This window comes from Procambarus clarkii, chromosome 19 (assembly GCF_040958095.1).
Source record: "Procambarus clarkii isolate CNS0578487 chromosome 19, FALCON_Pclarkii_2.0, whole genome shotgun sequence".
NCBI lineage: Eukaryota > Metazoa > Arthropoda > Malacostraca > Decapoda > Cambaridae > Procambarus > Procambarus clarkii.
Window position 1 is genome coordinate 26,186,609 of NC_091168.1, and position 21,240 is coordinate 26,207,848.

General features: G+C 42.7%; 2 protein-coding genes across 3 annotated transcripts in view; one reads left to right on the forward strand and one right to left on the reverse strand.

Moving 5' to 3' along the window:
* The first annotated feature begins 441 nt into the window (after positions 1-441).
* Positions 442-16,398, forward strand: LOC138366243 (uncharacterized). Its single transcript, XM_069327180.1, has 8 exons — positions 442-1,101; positions 4,468-4,589; positions 4,730-4,862; positions 6,200-6,322; positions 6,782-6,886; positions 9,009-9,146; positions 10,348-10,470; positions 13,329-16,398. Exons 1-8 carry the CDS (start codon positions 978-980, stop codon positions 13,430-13,432), a joined length of 972 nt encoding a protein of 323 aa, XP_069183281.1. The 5' UTR covers positions 442-977; the 3' UTR covers positions 13,433-16,398.
* Positions 16,399-16,803: 405 nt separating this feature from the next.
* The window catches only part of LOC138366244 (putative inorganic phosphate cotransporter), a 66,250-nt gene continuing 61,813 nt past the window's right edge, over positions 16,804-21,240 (reverse strand). For both annotated transcript variants that reach the window (XM_069327182.1, XM_069327181.1), the window contains exons 8-11: positions 20,974-21,106; positions 20,552-20,793; positions 19,742-19,868; positions 16,804-18,817 (exon numbers count right to left, since the gene is read on the reverse strand). In XM_069327182.1, coding sequence (XP_069183283.1) covers positions 18,720-18,817; positions 19,742-19,868; positions 20,552-20,793; positions 20,974-21,106 — 600 coding nt within the window. In that variant the 3' untranslated portion in view covers positions 16,804-18,719. The remainder of the gene's footprint in view (positions 18,818-19,741; positions 19,869-20,551; positions 20,794-20,973; positions 21,107-21,240) is intronic.

The following is a 21,240-nucleotide window of genomic DNA, read 5'->3' on the forward strand; positions in this document are numbered from 1 at the left end:
TAATTAGTATTATAAAGTGATATGGTGTTACTTGATTTCCATGATGACGGTGGCACTGTCCCTTGGCACGCTATTCTTTGATGCCAATCACAACCTGCCCATGTTGGGTGTGTACCCAATAGCAACTGCTGGGAACAATTGAGTGAAGCTAGCCCCAAGCGTCTGGCCTCAACTCTCGCACAGATATTGCCATTTATATAGATATATACAAACAAGTGTAAATATGTAATTAATGCAACTATGCACATTATATATCTAGAGGGAGAACACCTTTACATTGTTATTAGTGTAATTATTTACAAATCATATAGAAGAGGACGGTCACGGAGCTTCAGGCGGGTCGATGTAACTTCTTTAAGTTCGGAAATGACTGTAGTAATCTAAAGTGATCGTTGCCTCGTCCTGCTTCCCCCTTGCTGATAACGTCACCGCTGACACGACTTTCCTAACTTTATCAAGCAGTCTCTCACCGGTGTTGCTTCAGGTCTGACACCTGGGGCGTGATCTCGCTAGAGGACCCGAGAGGAGGGTGGAGGAGCCATGACCTGGAGGGTGGCGGTGACGGTGGCAGTGAGTCTGGTCCAGGCCATGGGTGCCTCCCCTGCATCACGGGACATCACGACCATCCGCGACCCGAAGTGTAAGTCCTCCTTCACTGTGTTCTTGTGTAGGGGTGATTAACCCTTCCCCCTGTGTCTCGCTCTCTATCTACCTTTCTTCCCATGTTCCAGGTGCTGCCATGTCTACCCTTACTTTATACACCAGAGCGTATTCAGCTCATGCAATGTTGTTGTTGTTTTAGATTCAGCCACTCGGAACAAAAAGTTGCAAGTAACACGGGCTATGGTGAGCTCGTAGTGGACTTACCTGGCACAGGAGCGGGGCTGTATGTGTGTGTGTTACAATGTTGACCCTTGGTGAACCATGGCTTGTGCAGGTGCTGCAGTGTCCACACTCTCCCTACAGTGGTGGTGGTGATGAACTTCAACAAGTGTGAGGCCTCAGGGAGGAGCGGCTTCTGCTTCCCATACTTCCAGTGCAGCAAGAACTCTGGCGTCGTCAAGGGCAGCTGTTCCTTCGGCTTCGGGAACTGCTGTGTCTGTGAGTGCTCCTCCGCCCTCCTCTCACTCCTCAACTACAATGTTATCATCCTAAAGCGTTTCTCTGTTTCAGGATTTATGTCAAGGTTTATTCTGAGCTTTCTTTTCATATTTTGATTTTCCCAGAGGTGGTCTTGTTCAAAAGTTTTATACTCAACTCTTGCCAGAACCCAGAACCGCCTCCGTCATATAAACCCTTTCTCAACTATGCTTCTCTCCATTTCAAGTTTTAATTGAAATTCAGTCTGAACTTATTTTCGTTATATCCTCTTAGTATTATTCAAAGTCTCTTATATTAAGTTTTGCTGACTTTATTCTCTATTTAACTTCAAGCTTTGCCGACCATCACGCGTGCCTCCTTCATCATTACCTTTAACTAACATTATTACCTTTAGCATCATTACCTTTAACTAACATTATTACCTTTAGCATCATTACCTTTAACTAACCCTTCAACGTGCGTCACTCATGTATAAATTTTATAATATTGGGATTTTTTGGTGTAAATAAGAGTTAAAAGTATGCAAAAGGTAAAATATATACACAAAAATGCCTAATAAGTCTTGTATATCACATTCCATCCTAGTTCAATTCAGTATCCATCTCTTGACCTGAAAGGTCACCAGTAGTACAGTTTGGTTCATTCTCGACTTACTTTCTGACTTCCAGGGCGGGCCAGAAATGGTTGGGCACGTTTCCTTTCTCCTAATGCCTCTGTTCACCTAACAGTTAATAGGTTCAACCCGTCCTCCTAATAACACGTCGTATTTTGACGTATACTTTACCCAAGAACTGTCGCACTAGAACATGGTAGAGACTTGCGAAATTGACAACGTCCCGTTTTCTGTTCGTGGGTCCTCTGGTAAGTTAGGATAGGGCACTTTCAAAATTAAAAATTCCAATTTTTATTCCAAAGAATGTAAGTGCGAAGACCATAAGATTATTGTACACATGTGGAGGACAGGAGTTATACACACTAATGAAGCCACTATTACGCAAAGCATTTTTTTTTTTTTTTTTTTTTTTTTTGAGATATATACAAGAGTTGTTACATTCTTGTACAGCCACTAGTACGCGTAGCGTTTCGGGCAGGTCCTTAATCCTATGGTCCCTGGAATACGATCCCCGCCGCGAAGAATCGTTGTTACAACCAAGTACACATTTTACTGTTGCGTTAAACAGAGGCTACAGTTAAGGATTTGCGCCCAGTAAATCCTCCCCGGCCAGGATACGAACCCATGACATAGCGCTTGCGGAACGCCAGGCGAGTGTCTTACCACTACACCACGGAGACTGTGGTAATAGATTTATAGATAGAGCTAGTACATACAATGCCTAAAGCCCCTATTACGCAAAGCGTTTCGGGCATGAGAAACTTAAATGACTAAAGCTTAATACTAATCGAGTATAAAGAATAAAATGTGTTGAGAACAAATAAAAATAGAGATAAAATAGGGGGGAACATGGCTGAAAAAGCAGCGCAAATACAATTAGGTATTTGTTGCGGAATTGTATCCTGAGTTGGGTCAGTAATTCAACTTGGTAGGGCGGGGGGGGTGGAGGGGAAGGATCCCTGGTATACGACTAACGTATATACATTCCCAGACTGCCTGTCCCCGGCAAAATTAACTAATTTGTATAGTTATCCTTTAAATTTGTTCCTTCTTTTTAGTATTAGAGAAAATGAGAGAGTAATTTGGGGTGACTAAATAAAAATATTTTTCTTTTTCTTTATCAACTTTACTAGTTGATAAAAATATCAACTAGTGTCTACTGTAGACCTTGGTCTACAGTAGACATTTTAGACCAAGGTCTACAGTAGACCTTGGTCTACTGTACAGTAGACCTTGGTCTACAGTAGACACCATTTATCTACGCCCTGTACTCATGTACTGCCCGAAACGCTTTGCGTAATAGTGGCTTTAGGCATTGTATGTACTAGCTCTATCTATAAATCCATCAATGTTTGTATTACATCTTGTATGTATGTACTTTACCTGAATAAACATTTGAATTTTGAATTTTGATTTTTTTTTACTCAACTGACAACCCGTCCTCGACTTAAGTCCATTACATTCAGCGGTCGACCCCACAGACGCATTAATATATTTTAACATGCTGTTCATTCAAAACTGGAATTTTCTCAAGTATAAATTAATATTATAAAATATTGGCATATTGTGTATATATAGGCATAGGATAGGTTAGGTTAGGTGTTTAGGTTCTGTTGGCGATTATTTGTATTTGTAGTACGTGAGTGAAGCATTTATAGCGTTGTGATTCGAAAAAAATTCGTCAGTGAAGCACTTGTTCCGGATATGTTCGAACGTCAGCAGTTGTGAGTCGTGTGTAAACCGCTTTTCATTCATAAACAGGGGGTTTGGCGGGTGCATGGAATCACTTTTGGATCTTTGTTTGGAGGACGGGCTGAACTGATGCAGCCCGTCCTCCAAACAAAGACCCAAAGGCCATTCCATGCACCCGCCAAACCCCCTGTTTATGAATGAAAAATGGTTCACACACGAGAGACTAGAGTGACACGACTCACAACTGATGACCTCCGAACACTTCCGGAACAAGTGCTTTGCTAACGACTTTTGTTCGAACCACAACGCTGAAAATGCTTCACCCACGTACTACAAATACAAATAATCGCCAACAGAACCTAAACAGCAAACTTAACCAGTGTCTAAATATGCACAACATGCCTATATATAATAATATTAATTTATATTTGAGAAAAATTCTGTTTTGAATGAAGAGCATGTTAAAATTGATGAATACATCTTTGGGGTCGACCGCTGGATGGAATGGACTTGGTCTCAGGACGGGTTGACTGATGACGTTCAAACATTCCTCGGACAATGCTTCTCTCCAACATCTCCGCATGTCAGGTTCGTTAAAGATGTGGCCGTTCTCATTTATATATTAATATTATTATACATTAAACTTATATGCATAGTTAGACTTAGGTTAGATTAGGTCTGGCATTTAGGCTCTGTTGACGATTATTTGTATTTGTTGTACGTAAGTGAAGCATTTTCGGAGATGCGATTCGAACAGATAACGTCAGCGAAACACTGTTCGAAAAATGCTCGAGCGTCATCAGTTGAGCGTTGTGTGAATGTTTTTTGTAAACCAAAGGATCTAGTAGCTGTATTAACGAACCAATGGCTTTGAGAATGGGCTGGAATAAAGGCTGAGTTGATAAATTATTCAGATTATGATTCAACATGTGTTATAGTTCTGTGCAAAATCATAGATTCAACTTTAATCTCTGATGCTTCAACATCCTTTCTGTTTTCCTTGGCGTGTGTGTGTGTGTGTGTGCCTGTGATTGTGTCCGCCCGCACACCGCCCACATTAGTCGAGAAGACGTGCAGCACCTCCTCTTCTGCCCGACTCTTGTACTTCACCAGCAGCCACACCCAGGCCACCGACCAGGGCACCTGCTCCCTCTCCATCACCAAGGTCACCGGTGTCTGCCAGGTGAGTGAGTGAGTGAGTGAGTGAGTGAGTGAGTGAGTGAGTGAGTGAGTGAGTGAGTGAGTGAGTGAGTGAGTGAGTGAGTGAGAGAGAGTGAGTGTGTATGTAAACCATAAATAGCAACAACGGTATCTTCCCGACAGCTGCGACTGGACATGAATCAAGCGGAGCTGAGCGAGCCCACCGCGGAGGGCGCGTGTGTGAAGCAGTACCTGCAGGTGATGGGCGCCAGCGGCTTCTCCCCCAAGATCTGCGGCCTCAACTCTGGCCAGCACTGTGAGTGGCAGGTTAATAGGGAGACAGCCTGGCTGCCAGGCAGGTTACTAGGGAGGTAGCCTGACTGTCAGGCAGGTTAATAGGGAGGTAGCCTGGCTGTCAGGCAGGTTACTAGGGAGGTAGCCTGGCTGTCAGGCAGGTTACTAGGGAGGTAGCCTGGCTGTCAGGCAGGTTAATAGGGAGGTAGCCTGGCTGTCAGGCAGGTTACTAGGGAGGTAGCCTGGCTGTCAGGCAGGTTACTAGGGAGGTAGCCTGGCTGTCAGGCAGGTTACTAGGGAGGTAGCCTGGCTGTCAGGCAGGTTAATAAGGAGGTAAACTTGCTGTTAGGCAGGTTAATAGGAAAGGAGACTGGCAGGCTGGAAGGGAGGCAACCATGAATCAATCCAGCCCTAAATAGCATAGACTTGAGCCCTGTCACAGCACCCATTCTTTTGCCTCGGTCAAATATCCGCTTATTGTATCTCAGCGGTCTGCGTGTGGTGCTGTGTGTGTGTGTGTGGTGTGTGGTGCTGTGTATGTGTGTGTGGTGTATGTGTGTGTGTGACGTGTGTGGTGCTGTGTGTGTGGTGTGTGTGGTGCTGTGTATGTGTGTGTGGTGTATGTGTGTGTGTGACGTGTGTGGTGCTGTGTGTGTGGTGTGTGTGGTGTGTGGTGCTGTGTATGTGTGTGTGGTGCTGTGTGTGTGTGTGGTGCTGTGTGTGGTGTGTGATGTGCACGTCACTGCCTCAGTCAGGTTAAGCACGACGGGTTTCATCTACGGGTATTGTTTAGATGACCTCGGGAATAGCCCTTTCCTGTCTCCAATAACGCTATATCATTTACTGAAAGCTATAGTGGGTACCCGGCGACGTCTGAGTCGACCCCATTTAAGTGTTCGGAGCCCGGGGTCACTACCCGGTGCCCGGGGTCACAACCCGGTGCACGGGTCACAACCCGGTGCACGGGTCACAACCCGGTGCACGGGTCACAACCAGGTACCTGGGTCACAACCCGGTGCACGGGTCGACCTGGACACCAAAAGGTTGTGCCATGAAAGCTGAGTCTGAGAATAAATTAACCACTTTCCACCAATTTCGTGGAAGGATCGCAATGGGGCCGATTCGCCCATGTTAATCACCTACCCGTCACCAATCCCCATGCAAAGTTAGCCAAGGCTCTTCCCCAAGCTTCTGGCCTAGAACAGACACACACACATTCGCTCTTACAGTTATAGATAAGAGAATGCCATGTGCCATCACCAGAGGTCTGGTACTTGACTATACACATCGCCTCAATACGGCAGCAGATTATAATTTACACTTTTATTATTATATTATTAATCTTGTGTATATTGTCAGTGTACTTTGACGTGCGTGGGGACGCGGGACCCTTCAAGGTGATGGTGGTCAACACGGAAGATAACCCCTCGTCCTCCTGGGACATCCAGGTGGAGCAGATCTTCTGTCAATCCCCAAACCTTGGTGAGTGTACACTTGGGTATGATGACCTCCATCACATCACAAGATGAAGAAACGACGACGTTTCGGTCCGTCCTGGACTATTATCTAGCCGTGTGTGAGAGAGGAAGGAACGTGCCAATTTCTTCATCTTCTGATGTGTGGTTCGGTCATCATATCTTCAGTCACGTTATAGTGGTTCATCGTCTACACTTAGGTATGCTCACTACTGTCACTCACTAAGCTTTGGTGAATACACACCTGGGAATACTCACTCCTCACTAATGATTGTAAATGTTAACTAACCTTGTGTCGCGGCAACTCGCTGGAGTATTGTAAACTCGGCACAAATCTGGTAGTTATCATGATCATGAGCAAATAAGCAGCGAACTTTGTTAAAATTGTTGTTGACTACTGTGCTGAATGATGACCTCCCACTTAGACAAGGTACTTAGTAACATGGTGGTGTTTTCCCTCCGTCAGCGCCAGCAGGCTGCGCCCAGTACTACACAGGTCTGAGTGGAGACGTTAGGAGCTTCAACTATCACATCGACGCCTCCACACAAATACAGGTCGCAGACAAGCCTGGTGAGTGCTCTGTTCACCATGTTCAGCCAACACGTCATCACCAACCATGACCATAAGTCCATTCCATGCACCCGCCAAACCCCCTGTTTATGAATGATAAGCGGTTTACACACGACTCACAACTGATTTCGTTCGAACACTTCCGGAACAAGTGCTTCACTGACGAATTTTGTTCGAACCACAACGCTGTAAATGCTTCACCCACGTACTACAAATATAAATAATCGCCAACAGAACCTAAACACCTGACCTATGTCTATACATGCACAATATGCTAATATATTATAATATTAATTTATATTTGAGAACATTCCTGTTTTGAATGAACAGCATGTTAAAATTTATGAATGCGTTTGTGGGGTCGACCGCTGGATGGAATGGACTTGGTCTGAGGACGAACTGGTAAATGTTTCACCCACGTGAAACACCTGAGGGGCGCCTGACAGCAGGGTGGACAGCGCTTCGGATTCGTAGTCCTGAGGTTCCGGGTTCGATCCCCGGTGGAGGCGGAGACAAATGGGCAAAATGTTTCTTTCACCCTGATGCCCCTGTTACTAACAGTAAATAGGTACCTGGGAGTTAGACAGCTGTTACGGGCTGCTTTCTTGGCGTGGAGGCGAGGACCGGGCCGCGGGAACACTAAGCCCCGAAATCATCTCAAGATAATCATGTACTATAAATATAAATAACTGTCAACAGAACCTAAACACCTAACCTAACCAATGGTTAAGTTAGGTGTTTAGGACATGTACAGTATGCTAATATATTACAATATTAATTTACATTTGAGAAGATTCCTATTTTGAATGAACATCATATTAAAATTTATGAATGTATCTTTTGGGTCGATCGCTGGATGCAATGGACTTGGTCTGAGGCCGGGTTGCCATAGTAGATACATACACAAATCCCAATAACGTGATATATCAAATGAATAAATCCACAAGGGCCGTGATGAGGGTTCGAACTTACGTCCAGGATGATCCCAGGCGCGCCTTAATCGACTGAGCCACGACATGGCCAAAAGAATTGCAACCGGGATTGCTACTGCTCTTTCACGATTCCCGTAGTCTCTCCGAGACACAAACCGGGGTTTTACACAATTCCCTCATCTTGAGGTTATCTTGAGATGCTTTCGGGGCTTTAGTGTCCCCGCGGCCCGGTCCTCGACCCCCAGGAAGCAGCCCGTGACAACTGACTAACACCCAGGTACCTATTTTACTGCAAGGTAACAGGGGCATAGGGTGAAAGAAACTCTGCCCATTGTTTCTCGCCGGCGCCCGGGATCGAACCCGGGACCACAGGATCACAAGTCCAGCGTGCTGTCCGCTTGGCCGACCGGCTCCCTATGGGAGAATTGTGTAAAACCTCGGTTTGGCAAAGAAAGGATTGAGTTTGTTAAAATCTGTAAAACATGTAGACTTGAGATAATTCACTTGTAACGGAAGCCAAAGGGTCTGGTTGAGGGGTCCTCTGCGTTTTCCTTTTGGAGAAGACAGGAGGCGCGCAACCTCTGTCCTGGACCATAAGGCCCGCCCCACTCACAGGGGACTAAGGACACCCGAGCCGCTTCCATTTTCAAGTACGACCATTTTTGGCCTTATGTAACGCATATGATCGAAATGCGACGTTCTTTGTAAGAGGGCAGGTTGTGTGCAGAGCTCTACAAAACATTTCCCCCCCAAAAAATATGAAAATATAGGTTGACTTGTGGTGTCAACCTACTAAGTAATGACTGCCCCGTCGATGTGCTGGGGCTACTCAGTGAGTTACCCCTCGACGGATCCCTGGCACCAGTTGTCTAGTATTAATTAGTAGGCTCAGACAACAGTTACCAGGCTAGACAAGATCAGAGTCAGCCAAACAGAGATTTTCTGCCACAGGATAAATAGAGCCAGCTGACAGAGATGTGAACATGACCACAGACTAACTAGCTTTAATTGTGATGCTGTATTTGCCTGTGATAATTTACCTATCATAATATTTTTATTATTAATTAATAACTTTACTAATAGTTATTTATATTATTATATAAATTTAAAAATTTTCATTGGAGGTGGATGTGGCTTTATCTAGATTTTGCTACATGAACCATGACTAACACTGGATTGGTTTTGGACAGGTACTCGTCACCTTCAAGAGACGTACAAGATGTGTGTACGTCAGGAGCCTGGATACTGCAGCGTCAAATGGACGGCCGCAGAGGAGAACTACGCTTTCACCCTCACCGGAAACCCTATTGACGATATAATTCCATTTAGTAGGTATTCCCTCGAGTTTTTTTGCCCAAGAGTTTTTCATATATCAACACTGCATGGCAGTTCTCTAATTCTTAGGAACTCTTGGTTCACCTTTGATGGCGAGCGGTCGTTTGGACACTTGCTCCGCCTGGGGGGGGAGTGGGACTCGATATTGCCGTCGGGCATCCCTATTCAACGGTCCGCACTCTTCCTCTGGGGTCACAGATTTGTGAACCCAGGTTATATTTTTCAGTCTCTTGACTGGTTCTTCTGGCAGAGAGACGGTGTCCGGCGCCGGCTTGCCCGAGAGTTGCCGGGAGTTGACAGGTCTTGGTGGGCCCAGGGTGTGGTGGGAGGCTTGCTTCTGCTCTGCCGGGAGGCACTGGAAAGAGTTTTTGGCTATTTGGGTACGAGTTTAGGAGGGGCTTTGTTTTGCTTCCCAGTATTCTCTGAGTGAGGTGGACCCCGGTGCTTGCCTCCCCGAGGGGACACCTGGGGCTCCCCAAACCTCTGCCTGTCAGTGTTTATTTGCCACAAGGCGTGTTCGTGTCCTCCAACACGCGACGTTAATATAACCGTTCGGCTTTGTAGTTTACCTTCCACGTTTACCGCCGGAGCGCATACGGCACCTTTGTCGTCGTGGCCACTTAAATCACCAACAATAATTTTTTATCGATGGTAGGGTACAGGTTTCCCATTGTTGGGACCACAACCCCTGCTGTTTGGTTATGTAAAGCTCTCTAGCCAAGGCCATAACTGTACTATCCAGTACCAGCCTCAAAAAAAGGAGCGATGTGCACATCATCCACTACACTCACGACGTAATGGCTCAGTCTTGTTCACTTTTTATAAACATTATATTTGATATGCATATATAGGCTAATTTCCTTTCAGATTACAAAACTGGATTATGAATTCACATGCAGATTAATAATAAGAAGAATTGGTATTATTTTTTGAAAAGTCATAGAAGTGCCATAAGTTATTTCCGTAGAATAATTCATAGTAAAGTTGCAATAAATTAAACTACTTTAAAATCTTCATAAACAAGAAAGATTCTAGCCATTTGAAGCCTTTAAACTGTTCACGTCAAAGAATACTTAACCAAGCAATAAAATATAAACAAAATACCTCCACATCATCACTATCTCTGGGTCGATCACCCAAGATCATATTATATTGATGTTCCGATTTTTCTCACATATTTTTTCGTGTCAACAGATTCGGCCACGGACGAATTGTGCGGTAACACTGACTACGTCTTTATCCCCGGAGGCCGCATACCACAGGAGACGGAAGTCAGCAACATCTTCTGCGGCTCCAAGTTTCCGGATTCCGTCACCAGTGAGTGTTATGGAGGCACTGGCATAGTTTGTAGCGTTGCCTGGGGAACTGGCACCCGTCTATATGTACTCACCTACACCTCAAACTTGCAGAGTCGAGCATTTGTGCTTCACACAGTTCCTTGAAATTGTAAAACTTTTTTTTATTCCGTCCTTTCACTTCTTCAGTAGGATCTCCTTTCCTTCATTGTGATTTGTTTTTATGCGAATTTGCAGAAGTTTGGGTTGATCTTGAGCCTTGGTAACTATATTGATTTCATATTAGTGCTCTCTCTCGTTTGTGTTCTGTTCTCTCCCTTGAGTTCTGTTCTCTCTTGTGGCCTAGTCTCCAGTTTTGCCACCTGGCAAAAGACCTCTGAGGTCTTATTAGGGGGTACAAATTTAATATCAGCTTCCCTTGAATTCACTTTCCTATTTGGGTTCTCTGTGAATTCTCTGACCTTTTGGTAATTCCCTTTGCCATGTGCTAGTTTTTACCATATGTTTTTATTTTTTATTTTTTATACAAGAGTTCTAACATTCTTGTAAAGCCACAAGCACGCATAGCATTTTGGGCAGGTATTTAATCTTAATTTTCCCCGGAATACGACCTGCCAAATAGTTAAACAACCAGGTACCCATTAACTGCTGGGTGAACAGAGGCTACAGTTAAGGATTGGCTCCTAGTCAATCCTTTCCGGCCAGGATACATGAAGTAATTATCAAAGGAAGGCACCAAGCCGGGAAGGCTATGTAGCACCATCAAATATGCGGAACAGTCAGAGGTCGCTAAATATCAGAAAGGATGTCAACATGAGAACAGAAACGCATAACGTTGTACCCGCAGTTGCCGAAGAGCATAGAGAATAGCATCAAGTTCTGCCGTGAAGGTGCTAGCCTCCGGAGGCTGGCGACACATATAGGAGTGGTCAGGAAAAAACTAGAGTAGCCTACACCGTCTGCAGACTTAGACCCATCGGTGAAGACGGGAATGGAGTGGGAGTGGGAAGAAAAGTTTTCAAGGAAAAGGCGTTTCAGAACTGTAGGAGGAGTAAAAACTTTAGTCACTTGGGTCACGGTTTTACAAAATTTAAGAAAGGGGACCCTCCATGCGAGCAAGGCGGAACAACACGAGGAGAAATATTGGTAACACTAACCGAAAGAGAATTCTGTAGGCGAGTCAACCGTATAGCAGGAAGGTGGTGGTGAAGAGGAACAGGAACTACAGGAGGGGCAAAAGTCAAAGAACGACATAAGCGAGAGTGAGGGTGTTGTAAGGACCGCACAAGGTAGCGAAGACAGTAGCGATCACGGCGGTCCTGAAGAGCCCGTTTCAACATACAGGCTGAGGGTAGGAGTCGAACGAAAGGCACTAGAGCTGAGGCGTAACCCAATATGGTGCAGAGCATCAAGACGGCGAAGAGTAGAAGGAGAAGCAGACAAGTAATCAGGGCAACCTTAATCGAGTTTAGACAGAACGAGAGAGGAATGTAAAGAGAGGAACGTTCGCCTATAAGCTCCCCAAGAAGTATGGGACAAAACCTTAAGTAGGTTAAAGGCCTTAGAGCATTCAACTCGGAGGTTAGAGATATGGGGCGACCATAGTGTCAACGAGTGTCATAACGAGTGTCAAAGATTAATCCCAAAAGTTTAGCAGAATCTTTGTACACATGGGGATGATCATAAAGCGACAAAGTGGGACGAAGAACTACCTGCTTCCGAGTAAAAGTCATGACACAAGTCTTAGTTGTAGAGAACGTGAAGCCATGATTGGTAGCCCAAGACGACACGGCATCAATCGCAAGTTGAAGTCGTCGTTGAAGGAAAGGAGAGTCATCACCCCGACAACAAGGGTTAAGATCATCAAATGCCAAAGGACAGGAGGATGGCATGCAAGACACGGCGAGATTAATGACATTATTAAGAGAAGCCTTACTACAGCCGGTTGTCCAGCAGAGAAAGAACCCCGTTACCTAATGCCCCGCAACTCTGTTGAGCCTGTCGGTCGCCCAGACGGGATCACTGTGAACCCCTGGAAGAATGGTAGACAAATGATGTGGGTCTACACTTGCGTTTCAACTTTAACTAACACCTATGTTAACTTCAGTGTTGCACAGGCAGGAGATGCTGCCAATCACCGGGAAGCAGCCAAGTCATGTAAATACAGAGATCTTGATCACCACTACAATTTTGTCCCTATTGTCACTTGGTGTCTTTTGTCCCCATTGCCACTCAGTGCTGCTAGTTTTTTGAAGGAGCTGGGATCCAAGCTAATTGAAACTAGAGACCCTAAAACTGCCAGTTTTCTCTTTCAGCGCCTTAGTGTGGTGATCCAGAGAAGAAATGCTCATTGCATCCATGGTTCCTGCCCGCCATCTGAGGAGCTGGAGGAGCTCTGAAAATCTCTCGTATTTCTTGATGCTAGAAGCTGAAACTACTCCTGATGCCAAGAGTAGTCCGGAATTCTCAAGTATTTTGCTCTAAAAATAATGGCTTCATAATTCGAGAGTAGATAAAGTAGATACCACAACGCTGAGTAAAAATAGTAAATATATAATTTAAAACAAAGAATCCTCAAATGCATCCTTTTTGGAATTTGGGAATTTGTATTTTAGCTTCATAATAGACGTCATGAAGTTCTCGAGTCGCATATATGTGGAAAGTGTTAAAAAGGCAGGGAAATAGTTAAAATAATATGTAAAAGAGGGGGGGTGGGGGGATTGTTGGTCTATAGATTAGAGTGAGAAGATAATTATTCTGAGAGAGACAGAGAGGGGTGACTTAATCTGAGTACTAACAATATATTCTCAGTTGCTCTTTCAGTGTCCTTAGTCTCTCCTTCACAAATATAAATGATCCGATATTGTGCTCTTCCGACAGGCAGCAGCTTTGAGATGACAATGGTTGCCGATGGCACAGAACTGATCGCGGAAGATATAGACAACCACGGCTTCCATCTCAAGTATGAGCAGGTCAAATGCTGATTTTTGTAGAGAAGCGCGCATGCATCGGGTGACAATTCAGCTACCACCGTGTTCCAGCGAGGAGTACACCTTGCACCCTGGTGACGACACAGCTACCACTGTGTTCCAGCGAGGAGTACACCTTGCACCCTGGTGACGACACAGCTACCACTGTGTTCCAGCGAGGAGTACACCTTGCACCCTGGTGACGACTCAGCTACCACTGTGTTCCAGCGTGGAGTACACCTTGCACCCTGGTGACGACACAGCTACCACTGTGTTCCAGCGAGGAGTACACCTTGCACCCTGGTGACGACACAGCTACCACTGTGTTCCAGCGAGGAATACACCTTGCACCCTGGTGACGACTCAGCTACCACTGTGTTCCAGCGTGGAGTACGTTTTGAGTGGTTGGACAAGAACATGAGTGGGAGTGGTTGGACATAAACATGACCTGCATTACATGCATCAGCATTCTTGTATACTTGTTAATTCTAGTTTTCATATACATTTAACTATTATTTATTCTATTTAAGCATGCCTCTTGAAAGTGGCTAGAGACTGTGGTGCTACCCATGGTAGTGCTACCTGTGGTGGCGATACCCATTGTGGTGTAACATATTGGAAATTGAATGAAGAAAAGAAGAAAGGGTTCTTTTTACTGTCGATGGCGATTCCATGACCAAGAGATGGCTTCCTGAACCTTGCTGGAATCAACCTCACTGAGGACCAAGTCACTCTCCTAAATCTGGGTATAAACTGTCACGTTATGTCCAGACCAAGTGAGATGACCCGGAAAGTGGAGTTGGAGATCCTGTTGGACGACATATTCGACCTCGAGACACAAAAGGTTACCACCAAAGACACTTTGCAAGCAGAACTTATTGCAGAAGGAGGAAAGATTTGAGGCAACTACAGAAGCACCATACAGTCCTCCGAGCTCAAAGCAGCAGCTAAGAGCCTTCGTGAGAAGAAGGAGATAGTGGTCAGGAGAAGTGACAAGTCGCCAATATACGTCATTCTTAAAAAAGACGAATATCTGGCGAAAATGAACCTCATACTCTCTGACCATACTAAATTCCAAAGGGTAACGAAGGACACTACAGCCGAATTGAAAACAAAGGTAAACTGATTGATTGAAACTGTGAACGCCAAGAAATCCGGACTCCACTTACCAAAGATAATTGGGGAATACAAACCTGGGTATGCGTATGGAAATGTCAAGACACACAAGGCTGGAAACCCACTTCGGCCAATCATCAGCCAGATACCCACACCCACGTACAGACTGGCGAAGCAACTCAATGGCTTGCTGATTCCTTATGTACCTTGTGCTTTCAGCCTGAAGTCTCCAAAGGAATTTGTTGACTTACTGCGGGGAACACGGGCCACAGGGATAAGAGCCTCGTTGGACGTAGAATCACTGTTTACCAACGTACCTGTGGATGAAACAATCGGGATGATAGCAGACAGAGTGTATCATGATCCACCCTGTACTCCTATTGACATACCAGAAAACATTCTATGGAAACTACTCCAAGCTTGTACTAAAGAGGCACCCTTCTTGAGCCCTGATAGGCACATGTATAAGCAAGTAGATGGGGTCGCCATGGGTTCTTCCCTAGGTGTCCTGTTTGCGAACTTCTACATGGGTACCATAGAACAGGTCTTAGTTGACATGAATTTGAAACCTGCCATATACTGCAGGTATGTTGACGACATTTTTATACAGGTACCTGATGTCACAGGTCTGCAGGAGCTGAAGGAGGCATTTGAGCGGAATTCTGTGTTGAGTTTCACTTACGAGATAGAGAAGGATGGGAAGCTGCCCTTTCTAGATGTAACAGTCATGGAAAGGAGTGGAGGTTTCCACACTGTAGTCTACACTAAGGAAACAAACATAGGAATGTGCCTCAATGCCAACAGTGACTGCCCAGACAGGTACAAGAGGAGTGTTGTCAATGCTTATGTGGACCGTGCTCTCAGCCACAGCTCAGGATGGAAGCAAGTCAATGAAGAACTCTGTAGGGTAAGGCCTAGTCAACAACGGCTTTTCCAATGGTTTCATTGAAGACATCATAAAAAGGAAGGTGAAACGCCATGCAATCTCTGAAGAGTCAAATAACACAACACCTGTACCCCCTATTAGACTATTTTACAGGAACTTCTTTTCCACAGCTCATAAAACAGAGGAAAGGGTCCTGAAATATATTGTTAATAGGAACGTTATCCCTACAGACAAAAATCAGAAGATACAATTGATGATTTACTATAAAACCAAAAAAAACGGCCAACCTACTCATGAAAAACTCTCTAGACACAAAGCAGAACGCCTTAAAGGAGACTAACGTCGTCTATGCCTTCAAATGCCCACTTGGGGACTGTAAGCCCCAAAGAACTCAGTATATAGGCAAGACAACATCTCTTTCCAGGCAATTAACAATGCATAAGCAACAGGGCTCCATCAAGGAACATATAATCTCTTCCCACAACCAGAGAAGTCTTAACAAACAACACAGAAATCACCGATAGATACACTGATAGCAGGCGGCTTGACATCTGCAAGGCAATACACATCAAAAAGTCAACACCAGCAATCAACAGCCAATTAATGCACAACTATATTCTACCCACTTCAAGACTCTGTACCAATACAGAAGCATCAAGAGGAAGTATGGGCCAATAGGCCCTTTGCAGTTACTTCCATTCTTCCCTCTCATTTATCCAATTAATACACAATGTTCCGTGTTCTGTCTTGTGTTGGTCAAAAGTTTGTTCACCTCATCCAAAACTGTTGCAACATATCACCTCACCCAAATGCGAGTATATAAGACAAGCTGTTTAAGTGTTAGCATAAGTAGAACTTTGTTTAGTGTTTTCAGGTTACAGTTGTGTGTGTGTAAACTAGTCTTTGAAAATGTAATAAGTTATTACGAAACACGTTCAAGCGTCGTGTCAGACTAGAAATAAAAATGAATTTTGGAGAATTGATTTTTCAATTACCATCAACAGTAAAAAGAAAAAAAAAATATTGAGAAAATTCATGTTAGAATTATTAATGTTACTTTTTCAGTCATATTTAACAACATATGTTTACAAGAAAGACTGCTACCAAAATATACTAAAATATATATATATTATATATATATATATATATATATATATATATATATATATATATATATATATATATATATATATATATATATATATAATATATATATATATATATATATATTAAAAATTTACCTCTTGGAGAGCAGACAGTTGGAATGACTTATACCAACCAAGTGAGATTTTTTTTTTAAGTATATATTAATATCATTGTCATATGATATATTCTATTTATTTTACTTCATATTTGTCTAACACACATGATAAAAAAACATAACTATCATAAAAAAATATATATTTTTATAATACATTATTACTGTAATTTCAATGCCTGATGTCACATATATTTGATCACACCCTTAGAACGCTAGCTGATGCCGACTTACTTTACTACCAAGTCCACAGTGAGCACGGAGTTCTTCATTTCCGTCACTTGATTCACATATACAGTACAGATGTGGCCATGCTTGTTTGTATCTGCGTGTCTGTGTGTGTGTGCACATGTGCACATATGCACAAGTAGGCACATACATGTACATTTGTGCAAACATGTCAAAACATTGAGCCATGTCTATTTAAAAAGAGTGGATACTCTGATATTTAATTATAAAAAGTACTCAACCTCTCAGCTCTGGATACTGGTCAAGGGAATTATTATTCAACAACGATACAGGTCCTCACTGACAGTCATACAAATATTCCATTTATTATCTGAACTACTAAAATCTACCTAAAATACTGTATATCACATTATAAAATAATACTATAAGGCTGAAAAATATTTAACCTTAACAAGATATGAGATAACCAATAGTAAAAAAATATATATATAGCTGTATTACAAACTGTTTACTTCTAGCATATACAATATGCCAAAAACATATTGCTAAACATTAAAGCCATAATCTCCAAAATGTTTCCATTGCCACCCAGTGGTAGGTCATTACATGCAGCATACATAGCAGGGAAACTCATTGTGAAATTATATGTTCTCTTTTTTTTTAATGTTTTGCTACAGGCCACTTCAAAGTTTCAGACGATTTATCACTTGGAAACAAGTCCTCTCACAAAAAGATTATAAGCAACACTTTGTGCAATTGCTTTAGCTATGAGATAGTTGAATACTATATACTTTAATAAAAAATAAAGGCCTATCAGGTTGCATTCACTGAATGCAAGTCAGTGTTATATAACTCCCTTATTTCACTCAGAATACTTCACCAGTACGATGAATGAGGCACAAACTACATTGTGTTCATTCAGAATACTTCATCAGTATGATGAATGAGGTACAAACTACATTGTGTTCACTCGGAATACATCCTACCATTTGGACTGGACGGTAGAGCAACGGTCTCGCTTCATGCAGGTCGGCGTTCAATCCCTGACTGTCCAAGTGACTGGCCACCATTTCTTCCCCGTCCCATTCTAAATCCTTATCCTGATCCCTTCCAAGTGCTATATTGTCGTAATGGCTTGGCGATTTCTCCTCATAGTTCCTTTCCCTTCACTCAGAACACTTCATCTATACCATGAATGATGAACATAATACACTCAGAATACTTCATCAATACTATGAACAAAGAACATAATACATTATGTTCACTCAGAATACTTCATCATTGCCTTGAATAAAGAACATAAAACACTGTTCAACCTAAAACAAGTCTGGAACTTACAGCTATATATTATATCTCAGTGATACTGTTTTTCATTGTCTGATCTTGTCAGTGTGTTGATACTGCAGAGCAATTAACATTAAATTATATAATGCTGCAATGGGATGATGATGTGGGATGCTGCTCTGGGATGATGATGCTTCGGGATGATGTAATGAGATGATGCTTGGGTATGATTCTCTAAGATGATGATGATGCTCAAGCCAATATACAAAAATGTATGAAAGAAAAACGACAAAACCCTAAGCAATGCATAATCAAATATGAAGCCTCACAAGAAACAGGGTGAGGTGAATATGACTTCTTGATACAGCTCCTAGCAGACATGTGAGAGGTTCAGTTCCAGCATGCAGCTCCTAGTAGACATGTGAGAGGTTCAGTTCTAGCACACAGCTTCTGTAGACATGTGAGAGGTTCAGTTCCAGCACACAGCTCCTAGTAGACATGTGAGAGGTTCAGTTCCAGCACACAGCTCCTAGTAGACATGTGAGAGGTTCAGTTCCAGCACACAACTCCTAGCATTCCTGGATATTCTTCTCTAGTAAAGTCTCCCTGGTCTCGTCTGACACCATTGTTACCCTCGTCTCCTGGTCCACTATGTACTCCTTGCCATCTGCAAAGATATATACATAAATATACAGGATGTTAAATATAGTGCAGCATACCTACCCCTACCTACGATTCGTGCAATCTTCTCATTTACTTTGTATGTATGTATTTTTGCTTAAATAACATTATTATTATTAATACTATATAAAGAAGCCGAGAAAGTTTGTTATGAGTAAATTATTATAATTTGCTGTCTATTGCAACTCACAAGGAGCAGTTTACACCCGGTTTTTGAAAGGGCTGATATTTTGCAGGGAAAGAATAGCTGTTTTGTGGTGGTGCTTGTTCTGTGGTTGTGATTGTTCTGTTATTGTGATTACTTTGTGGTGGTGCTTGTTCTGTGGTTGTGATTGTTCTGTTATTGTGATTATTCTGTGGTTGTGATTGTTCTGTTATTGTGATTATTCTGTGGTTGTGATTGTTCTGTTATTGTGATTATTCTGTGGTTGTGATTGTTCTGTTATTGTGATTATTCTGTGGTTGTGATTGTTCTGTTATTGTGATTATTCTGTGGTGGTGCTTGTCCTGTGGTTGTGATTGTTCTGTTATTGTGATTATTCTGTGGTGGTGCTTGTTCTGTGGTTGTGATTGTTCTGTTATTGTGATTATTCTGTGGTGGTGCTTGTTCTGTGGTTGTGATTGTTCTGTTATTGTGATTATTCTGTGGTGGTGCTTGTCCTGTGGTTGTGATTGTTCTGTTATTGTGATTATTCTGTGGTTGTGATTGTTCTGTTATTGTGATTATTCTGTGGTGGTGCTTGTCCTGTGGTTGTGATTGTTTTGTTATTGCGATTATTCTGTGGTGGTGCTTGTTCTGTGGTTGTGATTGTTTTGTTATTGTGATTATTTTGTGGTGGTGCTTGTTCTGTAATCCTGTAAGTTATGGAGTACGGAGGTGTTATCCTATAAGTCAGGAGTCCGTCATTACCTTTGTCAATCTTGGGCTCGTTCCAGGGCTGGACTTTGCAGGAGATGAAGATGATGTAGAGTGTGTTGGTGACGCAGTAGACAGCTACGGTGATGAGGAACACCGACCTCCAGGCACTCAGAGTTTGCTGTCAGAGTATAGCACAGTGAGAGGGGGCAGAGCACTACTTTGCTTTTCAGATTTTTTGGAAATAAAACAGTAAAGCATATCCAATTGTTCAATATACCAATATAACATAACATATCCAAGTGTTCAATATAACAGTAGAGAACACAAGTGTTCAATATAGCACTATAACACATCCAAGTGTTTAATATAAACAGAGAATTAAACACTTGAGCTTTAAATTTGCTCTGTATCTAGTGTTACCCAATCTCCCAATCTTTATGTACTTAATCCAAACAACTTTATCATTGTGTTCATTGCTGTCTTCTTTTATGTGTTAGCCATATGCTGTATTGTGCCTACTAATTTTTGTTAAACTACCATTCAAGCTGTCATTGCAATCAATATAGAGCTACCTATGTGCTTTAAATTAATATACCTACAATTTTCTCTCATCTTTTATTTTTTTCTTGCAATGTAACTGTTACCATTTTTATAAATTTTGCAAGTATTTACCTACTTAAAATTTTCTTAGATTATGGACCTGCCCAAAACGCTGCTAGTACTAGTGGCTTTACAAAAATGTAATTACTATGCTATGTATCCTCACAATCCCAATGTACCTTCTTGTATATATATAAATAAAATAAAATAAAAATAAAATAGAATGTTGTTCATAAATACTTGGGATCTTATGTGACTTACATTTCCCTCAGTGATGCTGCCAGTGATCATAGGAGCAAGGATGCCAGCAAAAGACCCCACAGTGTTAGTCAGCCCCAGTAACGTTCCTGCGAAGTTTGGAGCGAGATCCTGGTGAGAGCAGAGGAAGCCGCAGTTGACACTACCGGAGATGCCCACAGCCATGCACAGCACCACCATGGCCAGCACTGTGTTGCAGTTGACGAAGCACATCAATACTAGACCTATCATGGGGCCATACATCCCTGCAGGAGATAGATTTTGCTGTGACTACAAATCATTTGAAGTGTTGATACATCGTCTGTAGTGTGTCTTATTCATGTATCGGTAAAATGGATCAAATGCACCAACCTGAATATTTATACCTTGCTTAATCTTGACTATATTAATTCTATATCAGATCAGACACACACAAACACACCTACCCACTGCCATGGAGAGTCTCCTGATGCTGAGCAAAGGAAGAAGACTGGCAGCGGTGAACCTGTCCATGAGGGAGCCCCACACATACCCCCACAGCCACATCACAAGGAACGGAAGTGCGGACATCAGGCCATTCTGGATAAAGATAGAGAGAGCATTACATTTACATAATTTACAGCATTATTAAACACTGAATATACTACCTGTACGTGATACCTAATACAGTACCTTGAACCTCAATACTATGCAGAGAAAATGAAAGCTTTGAC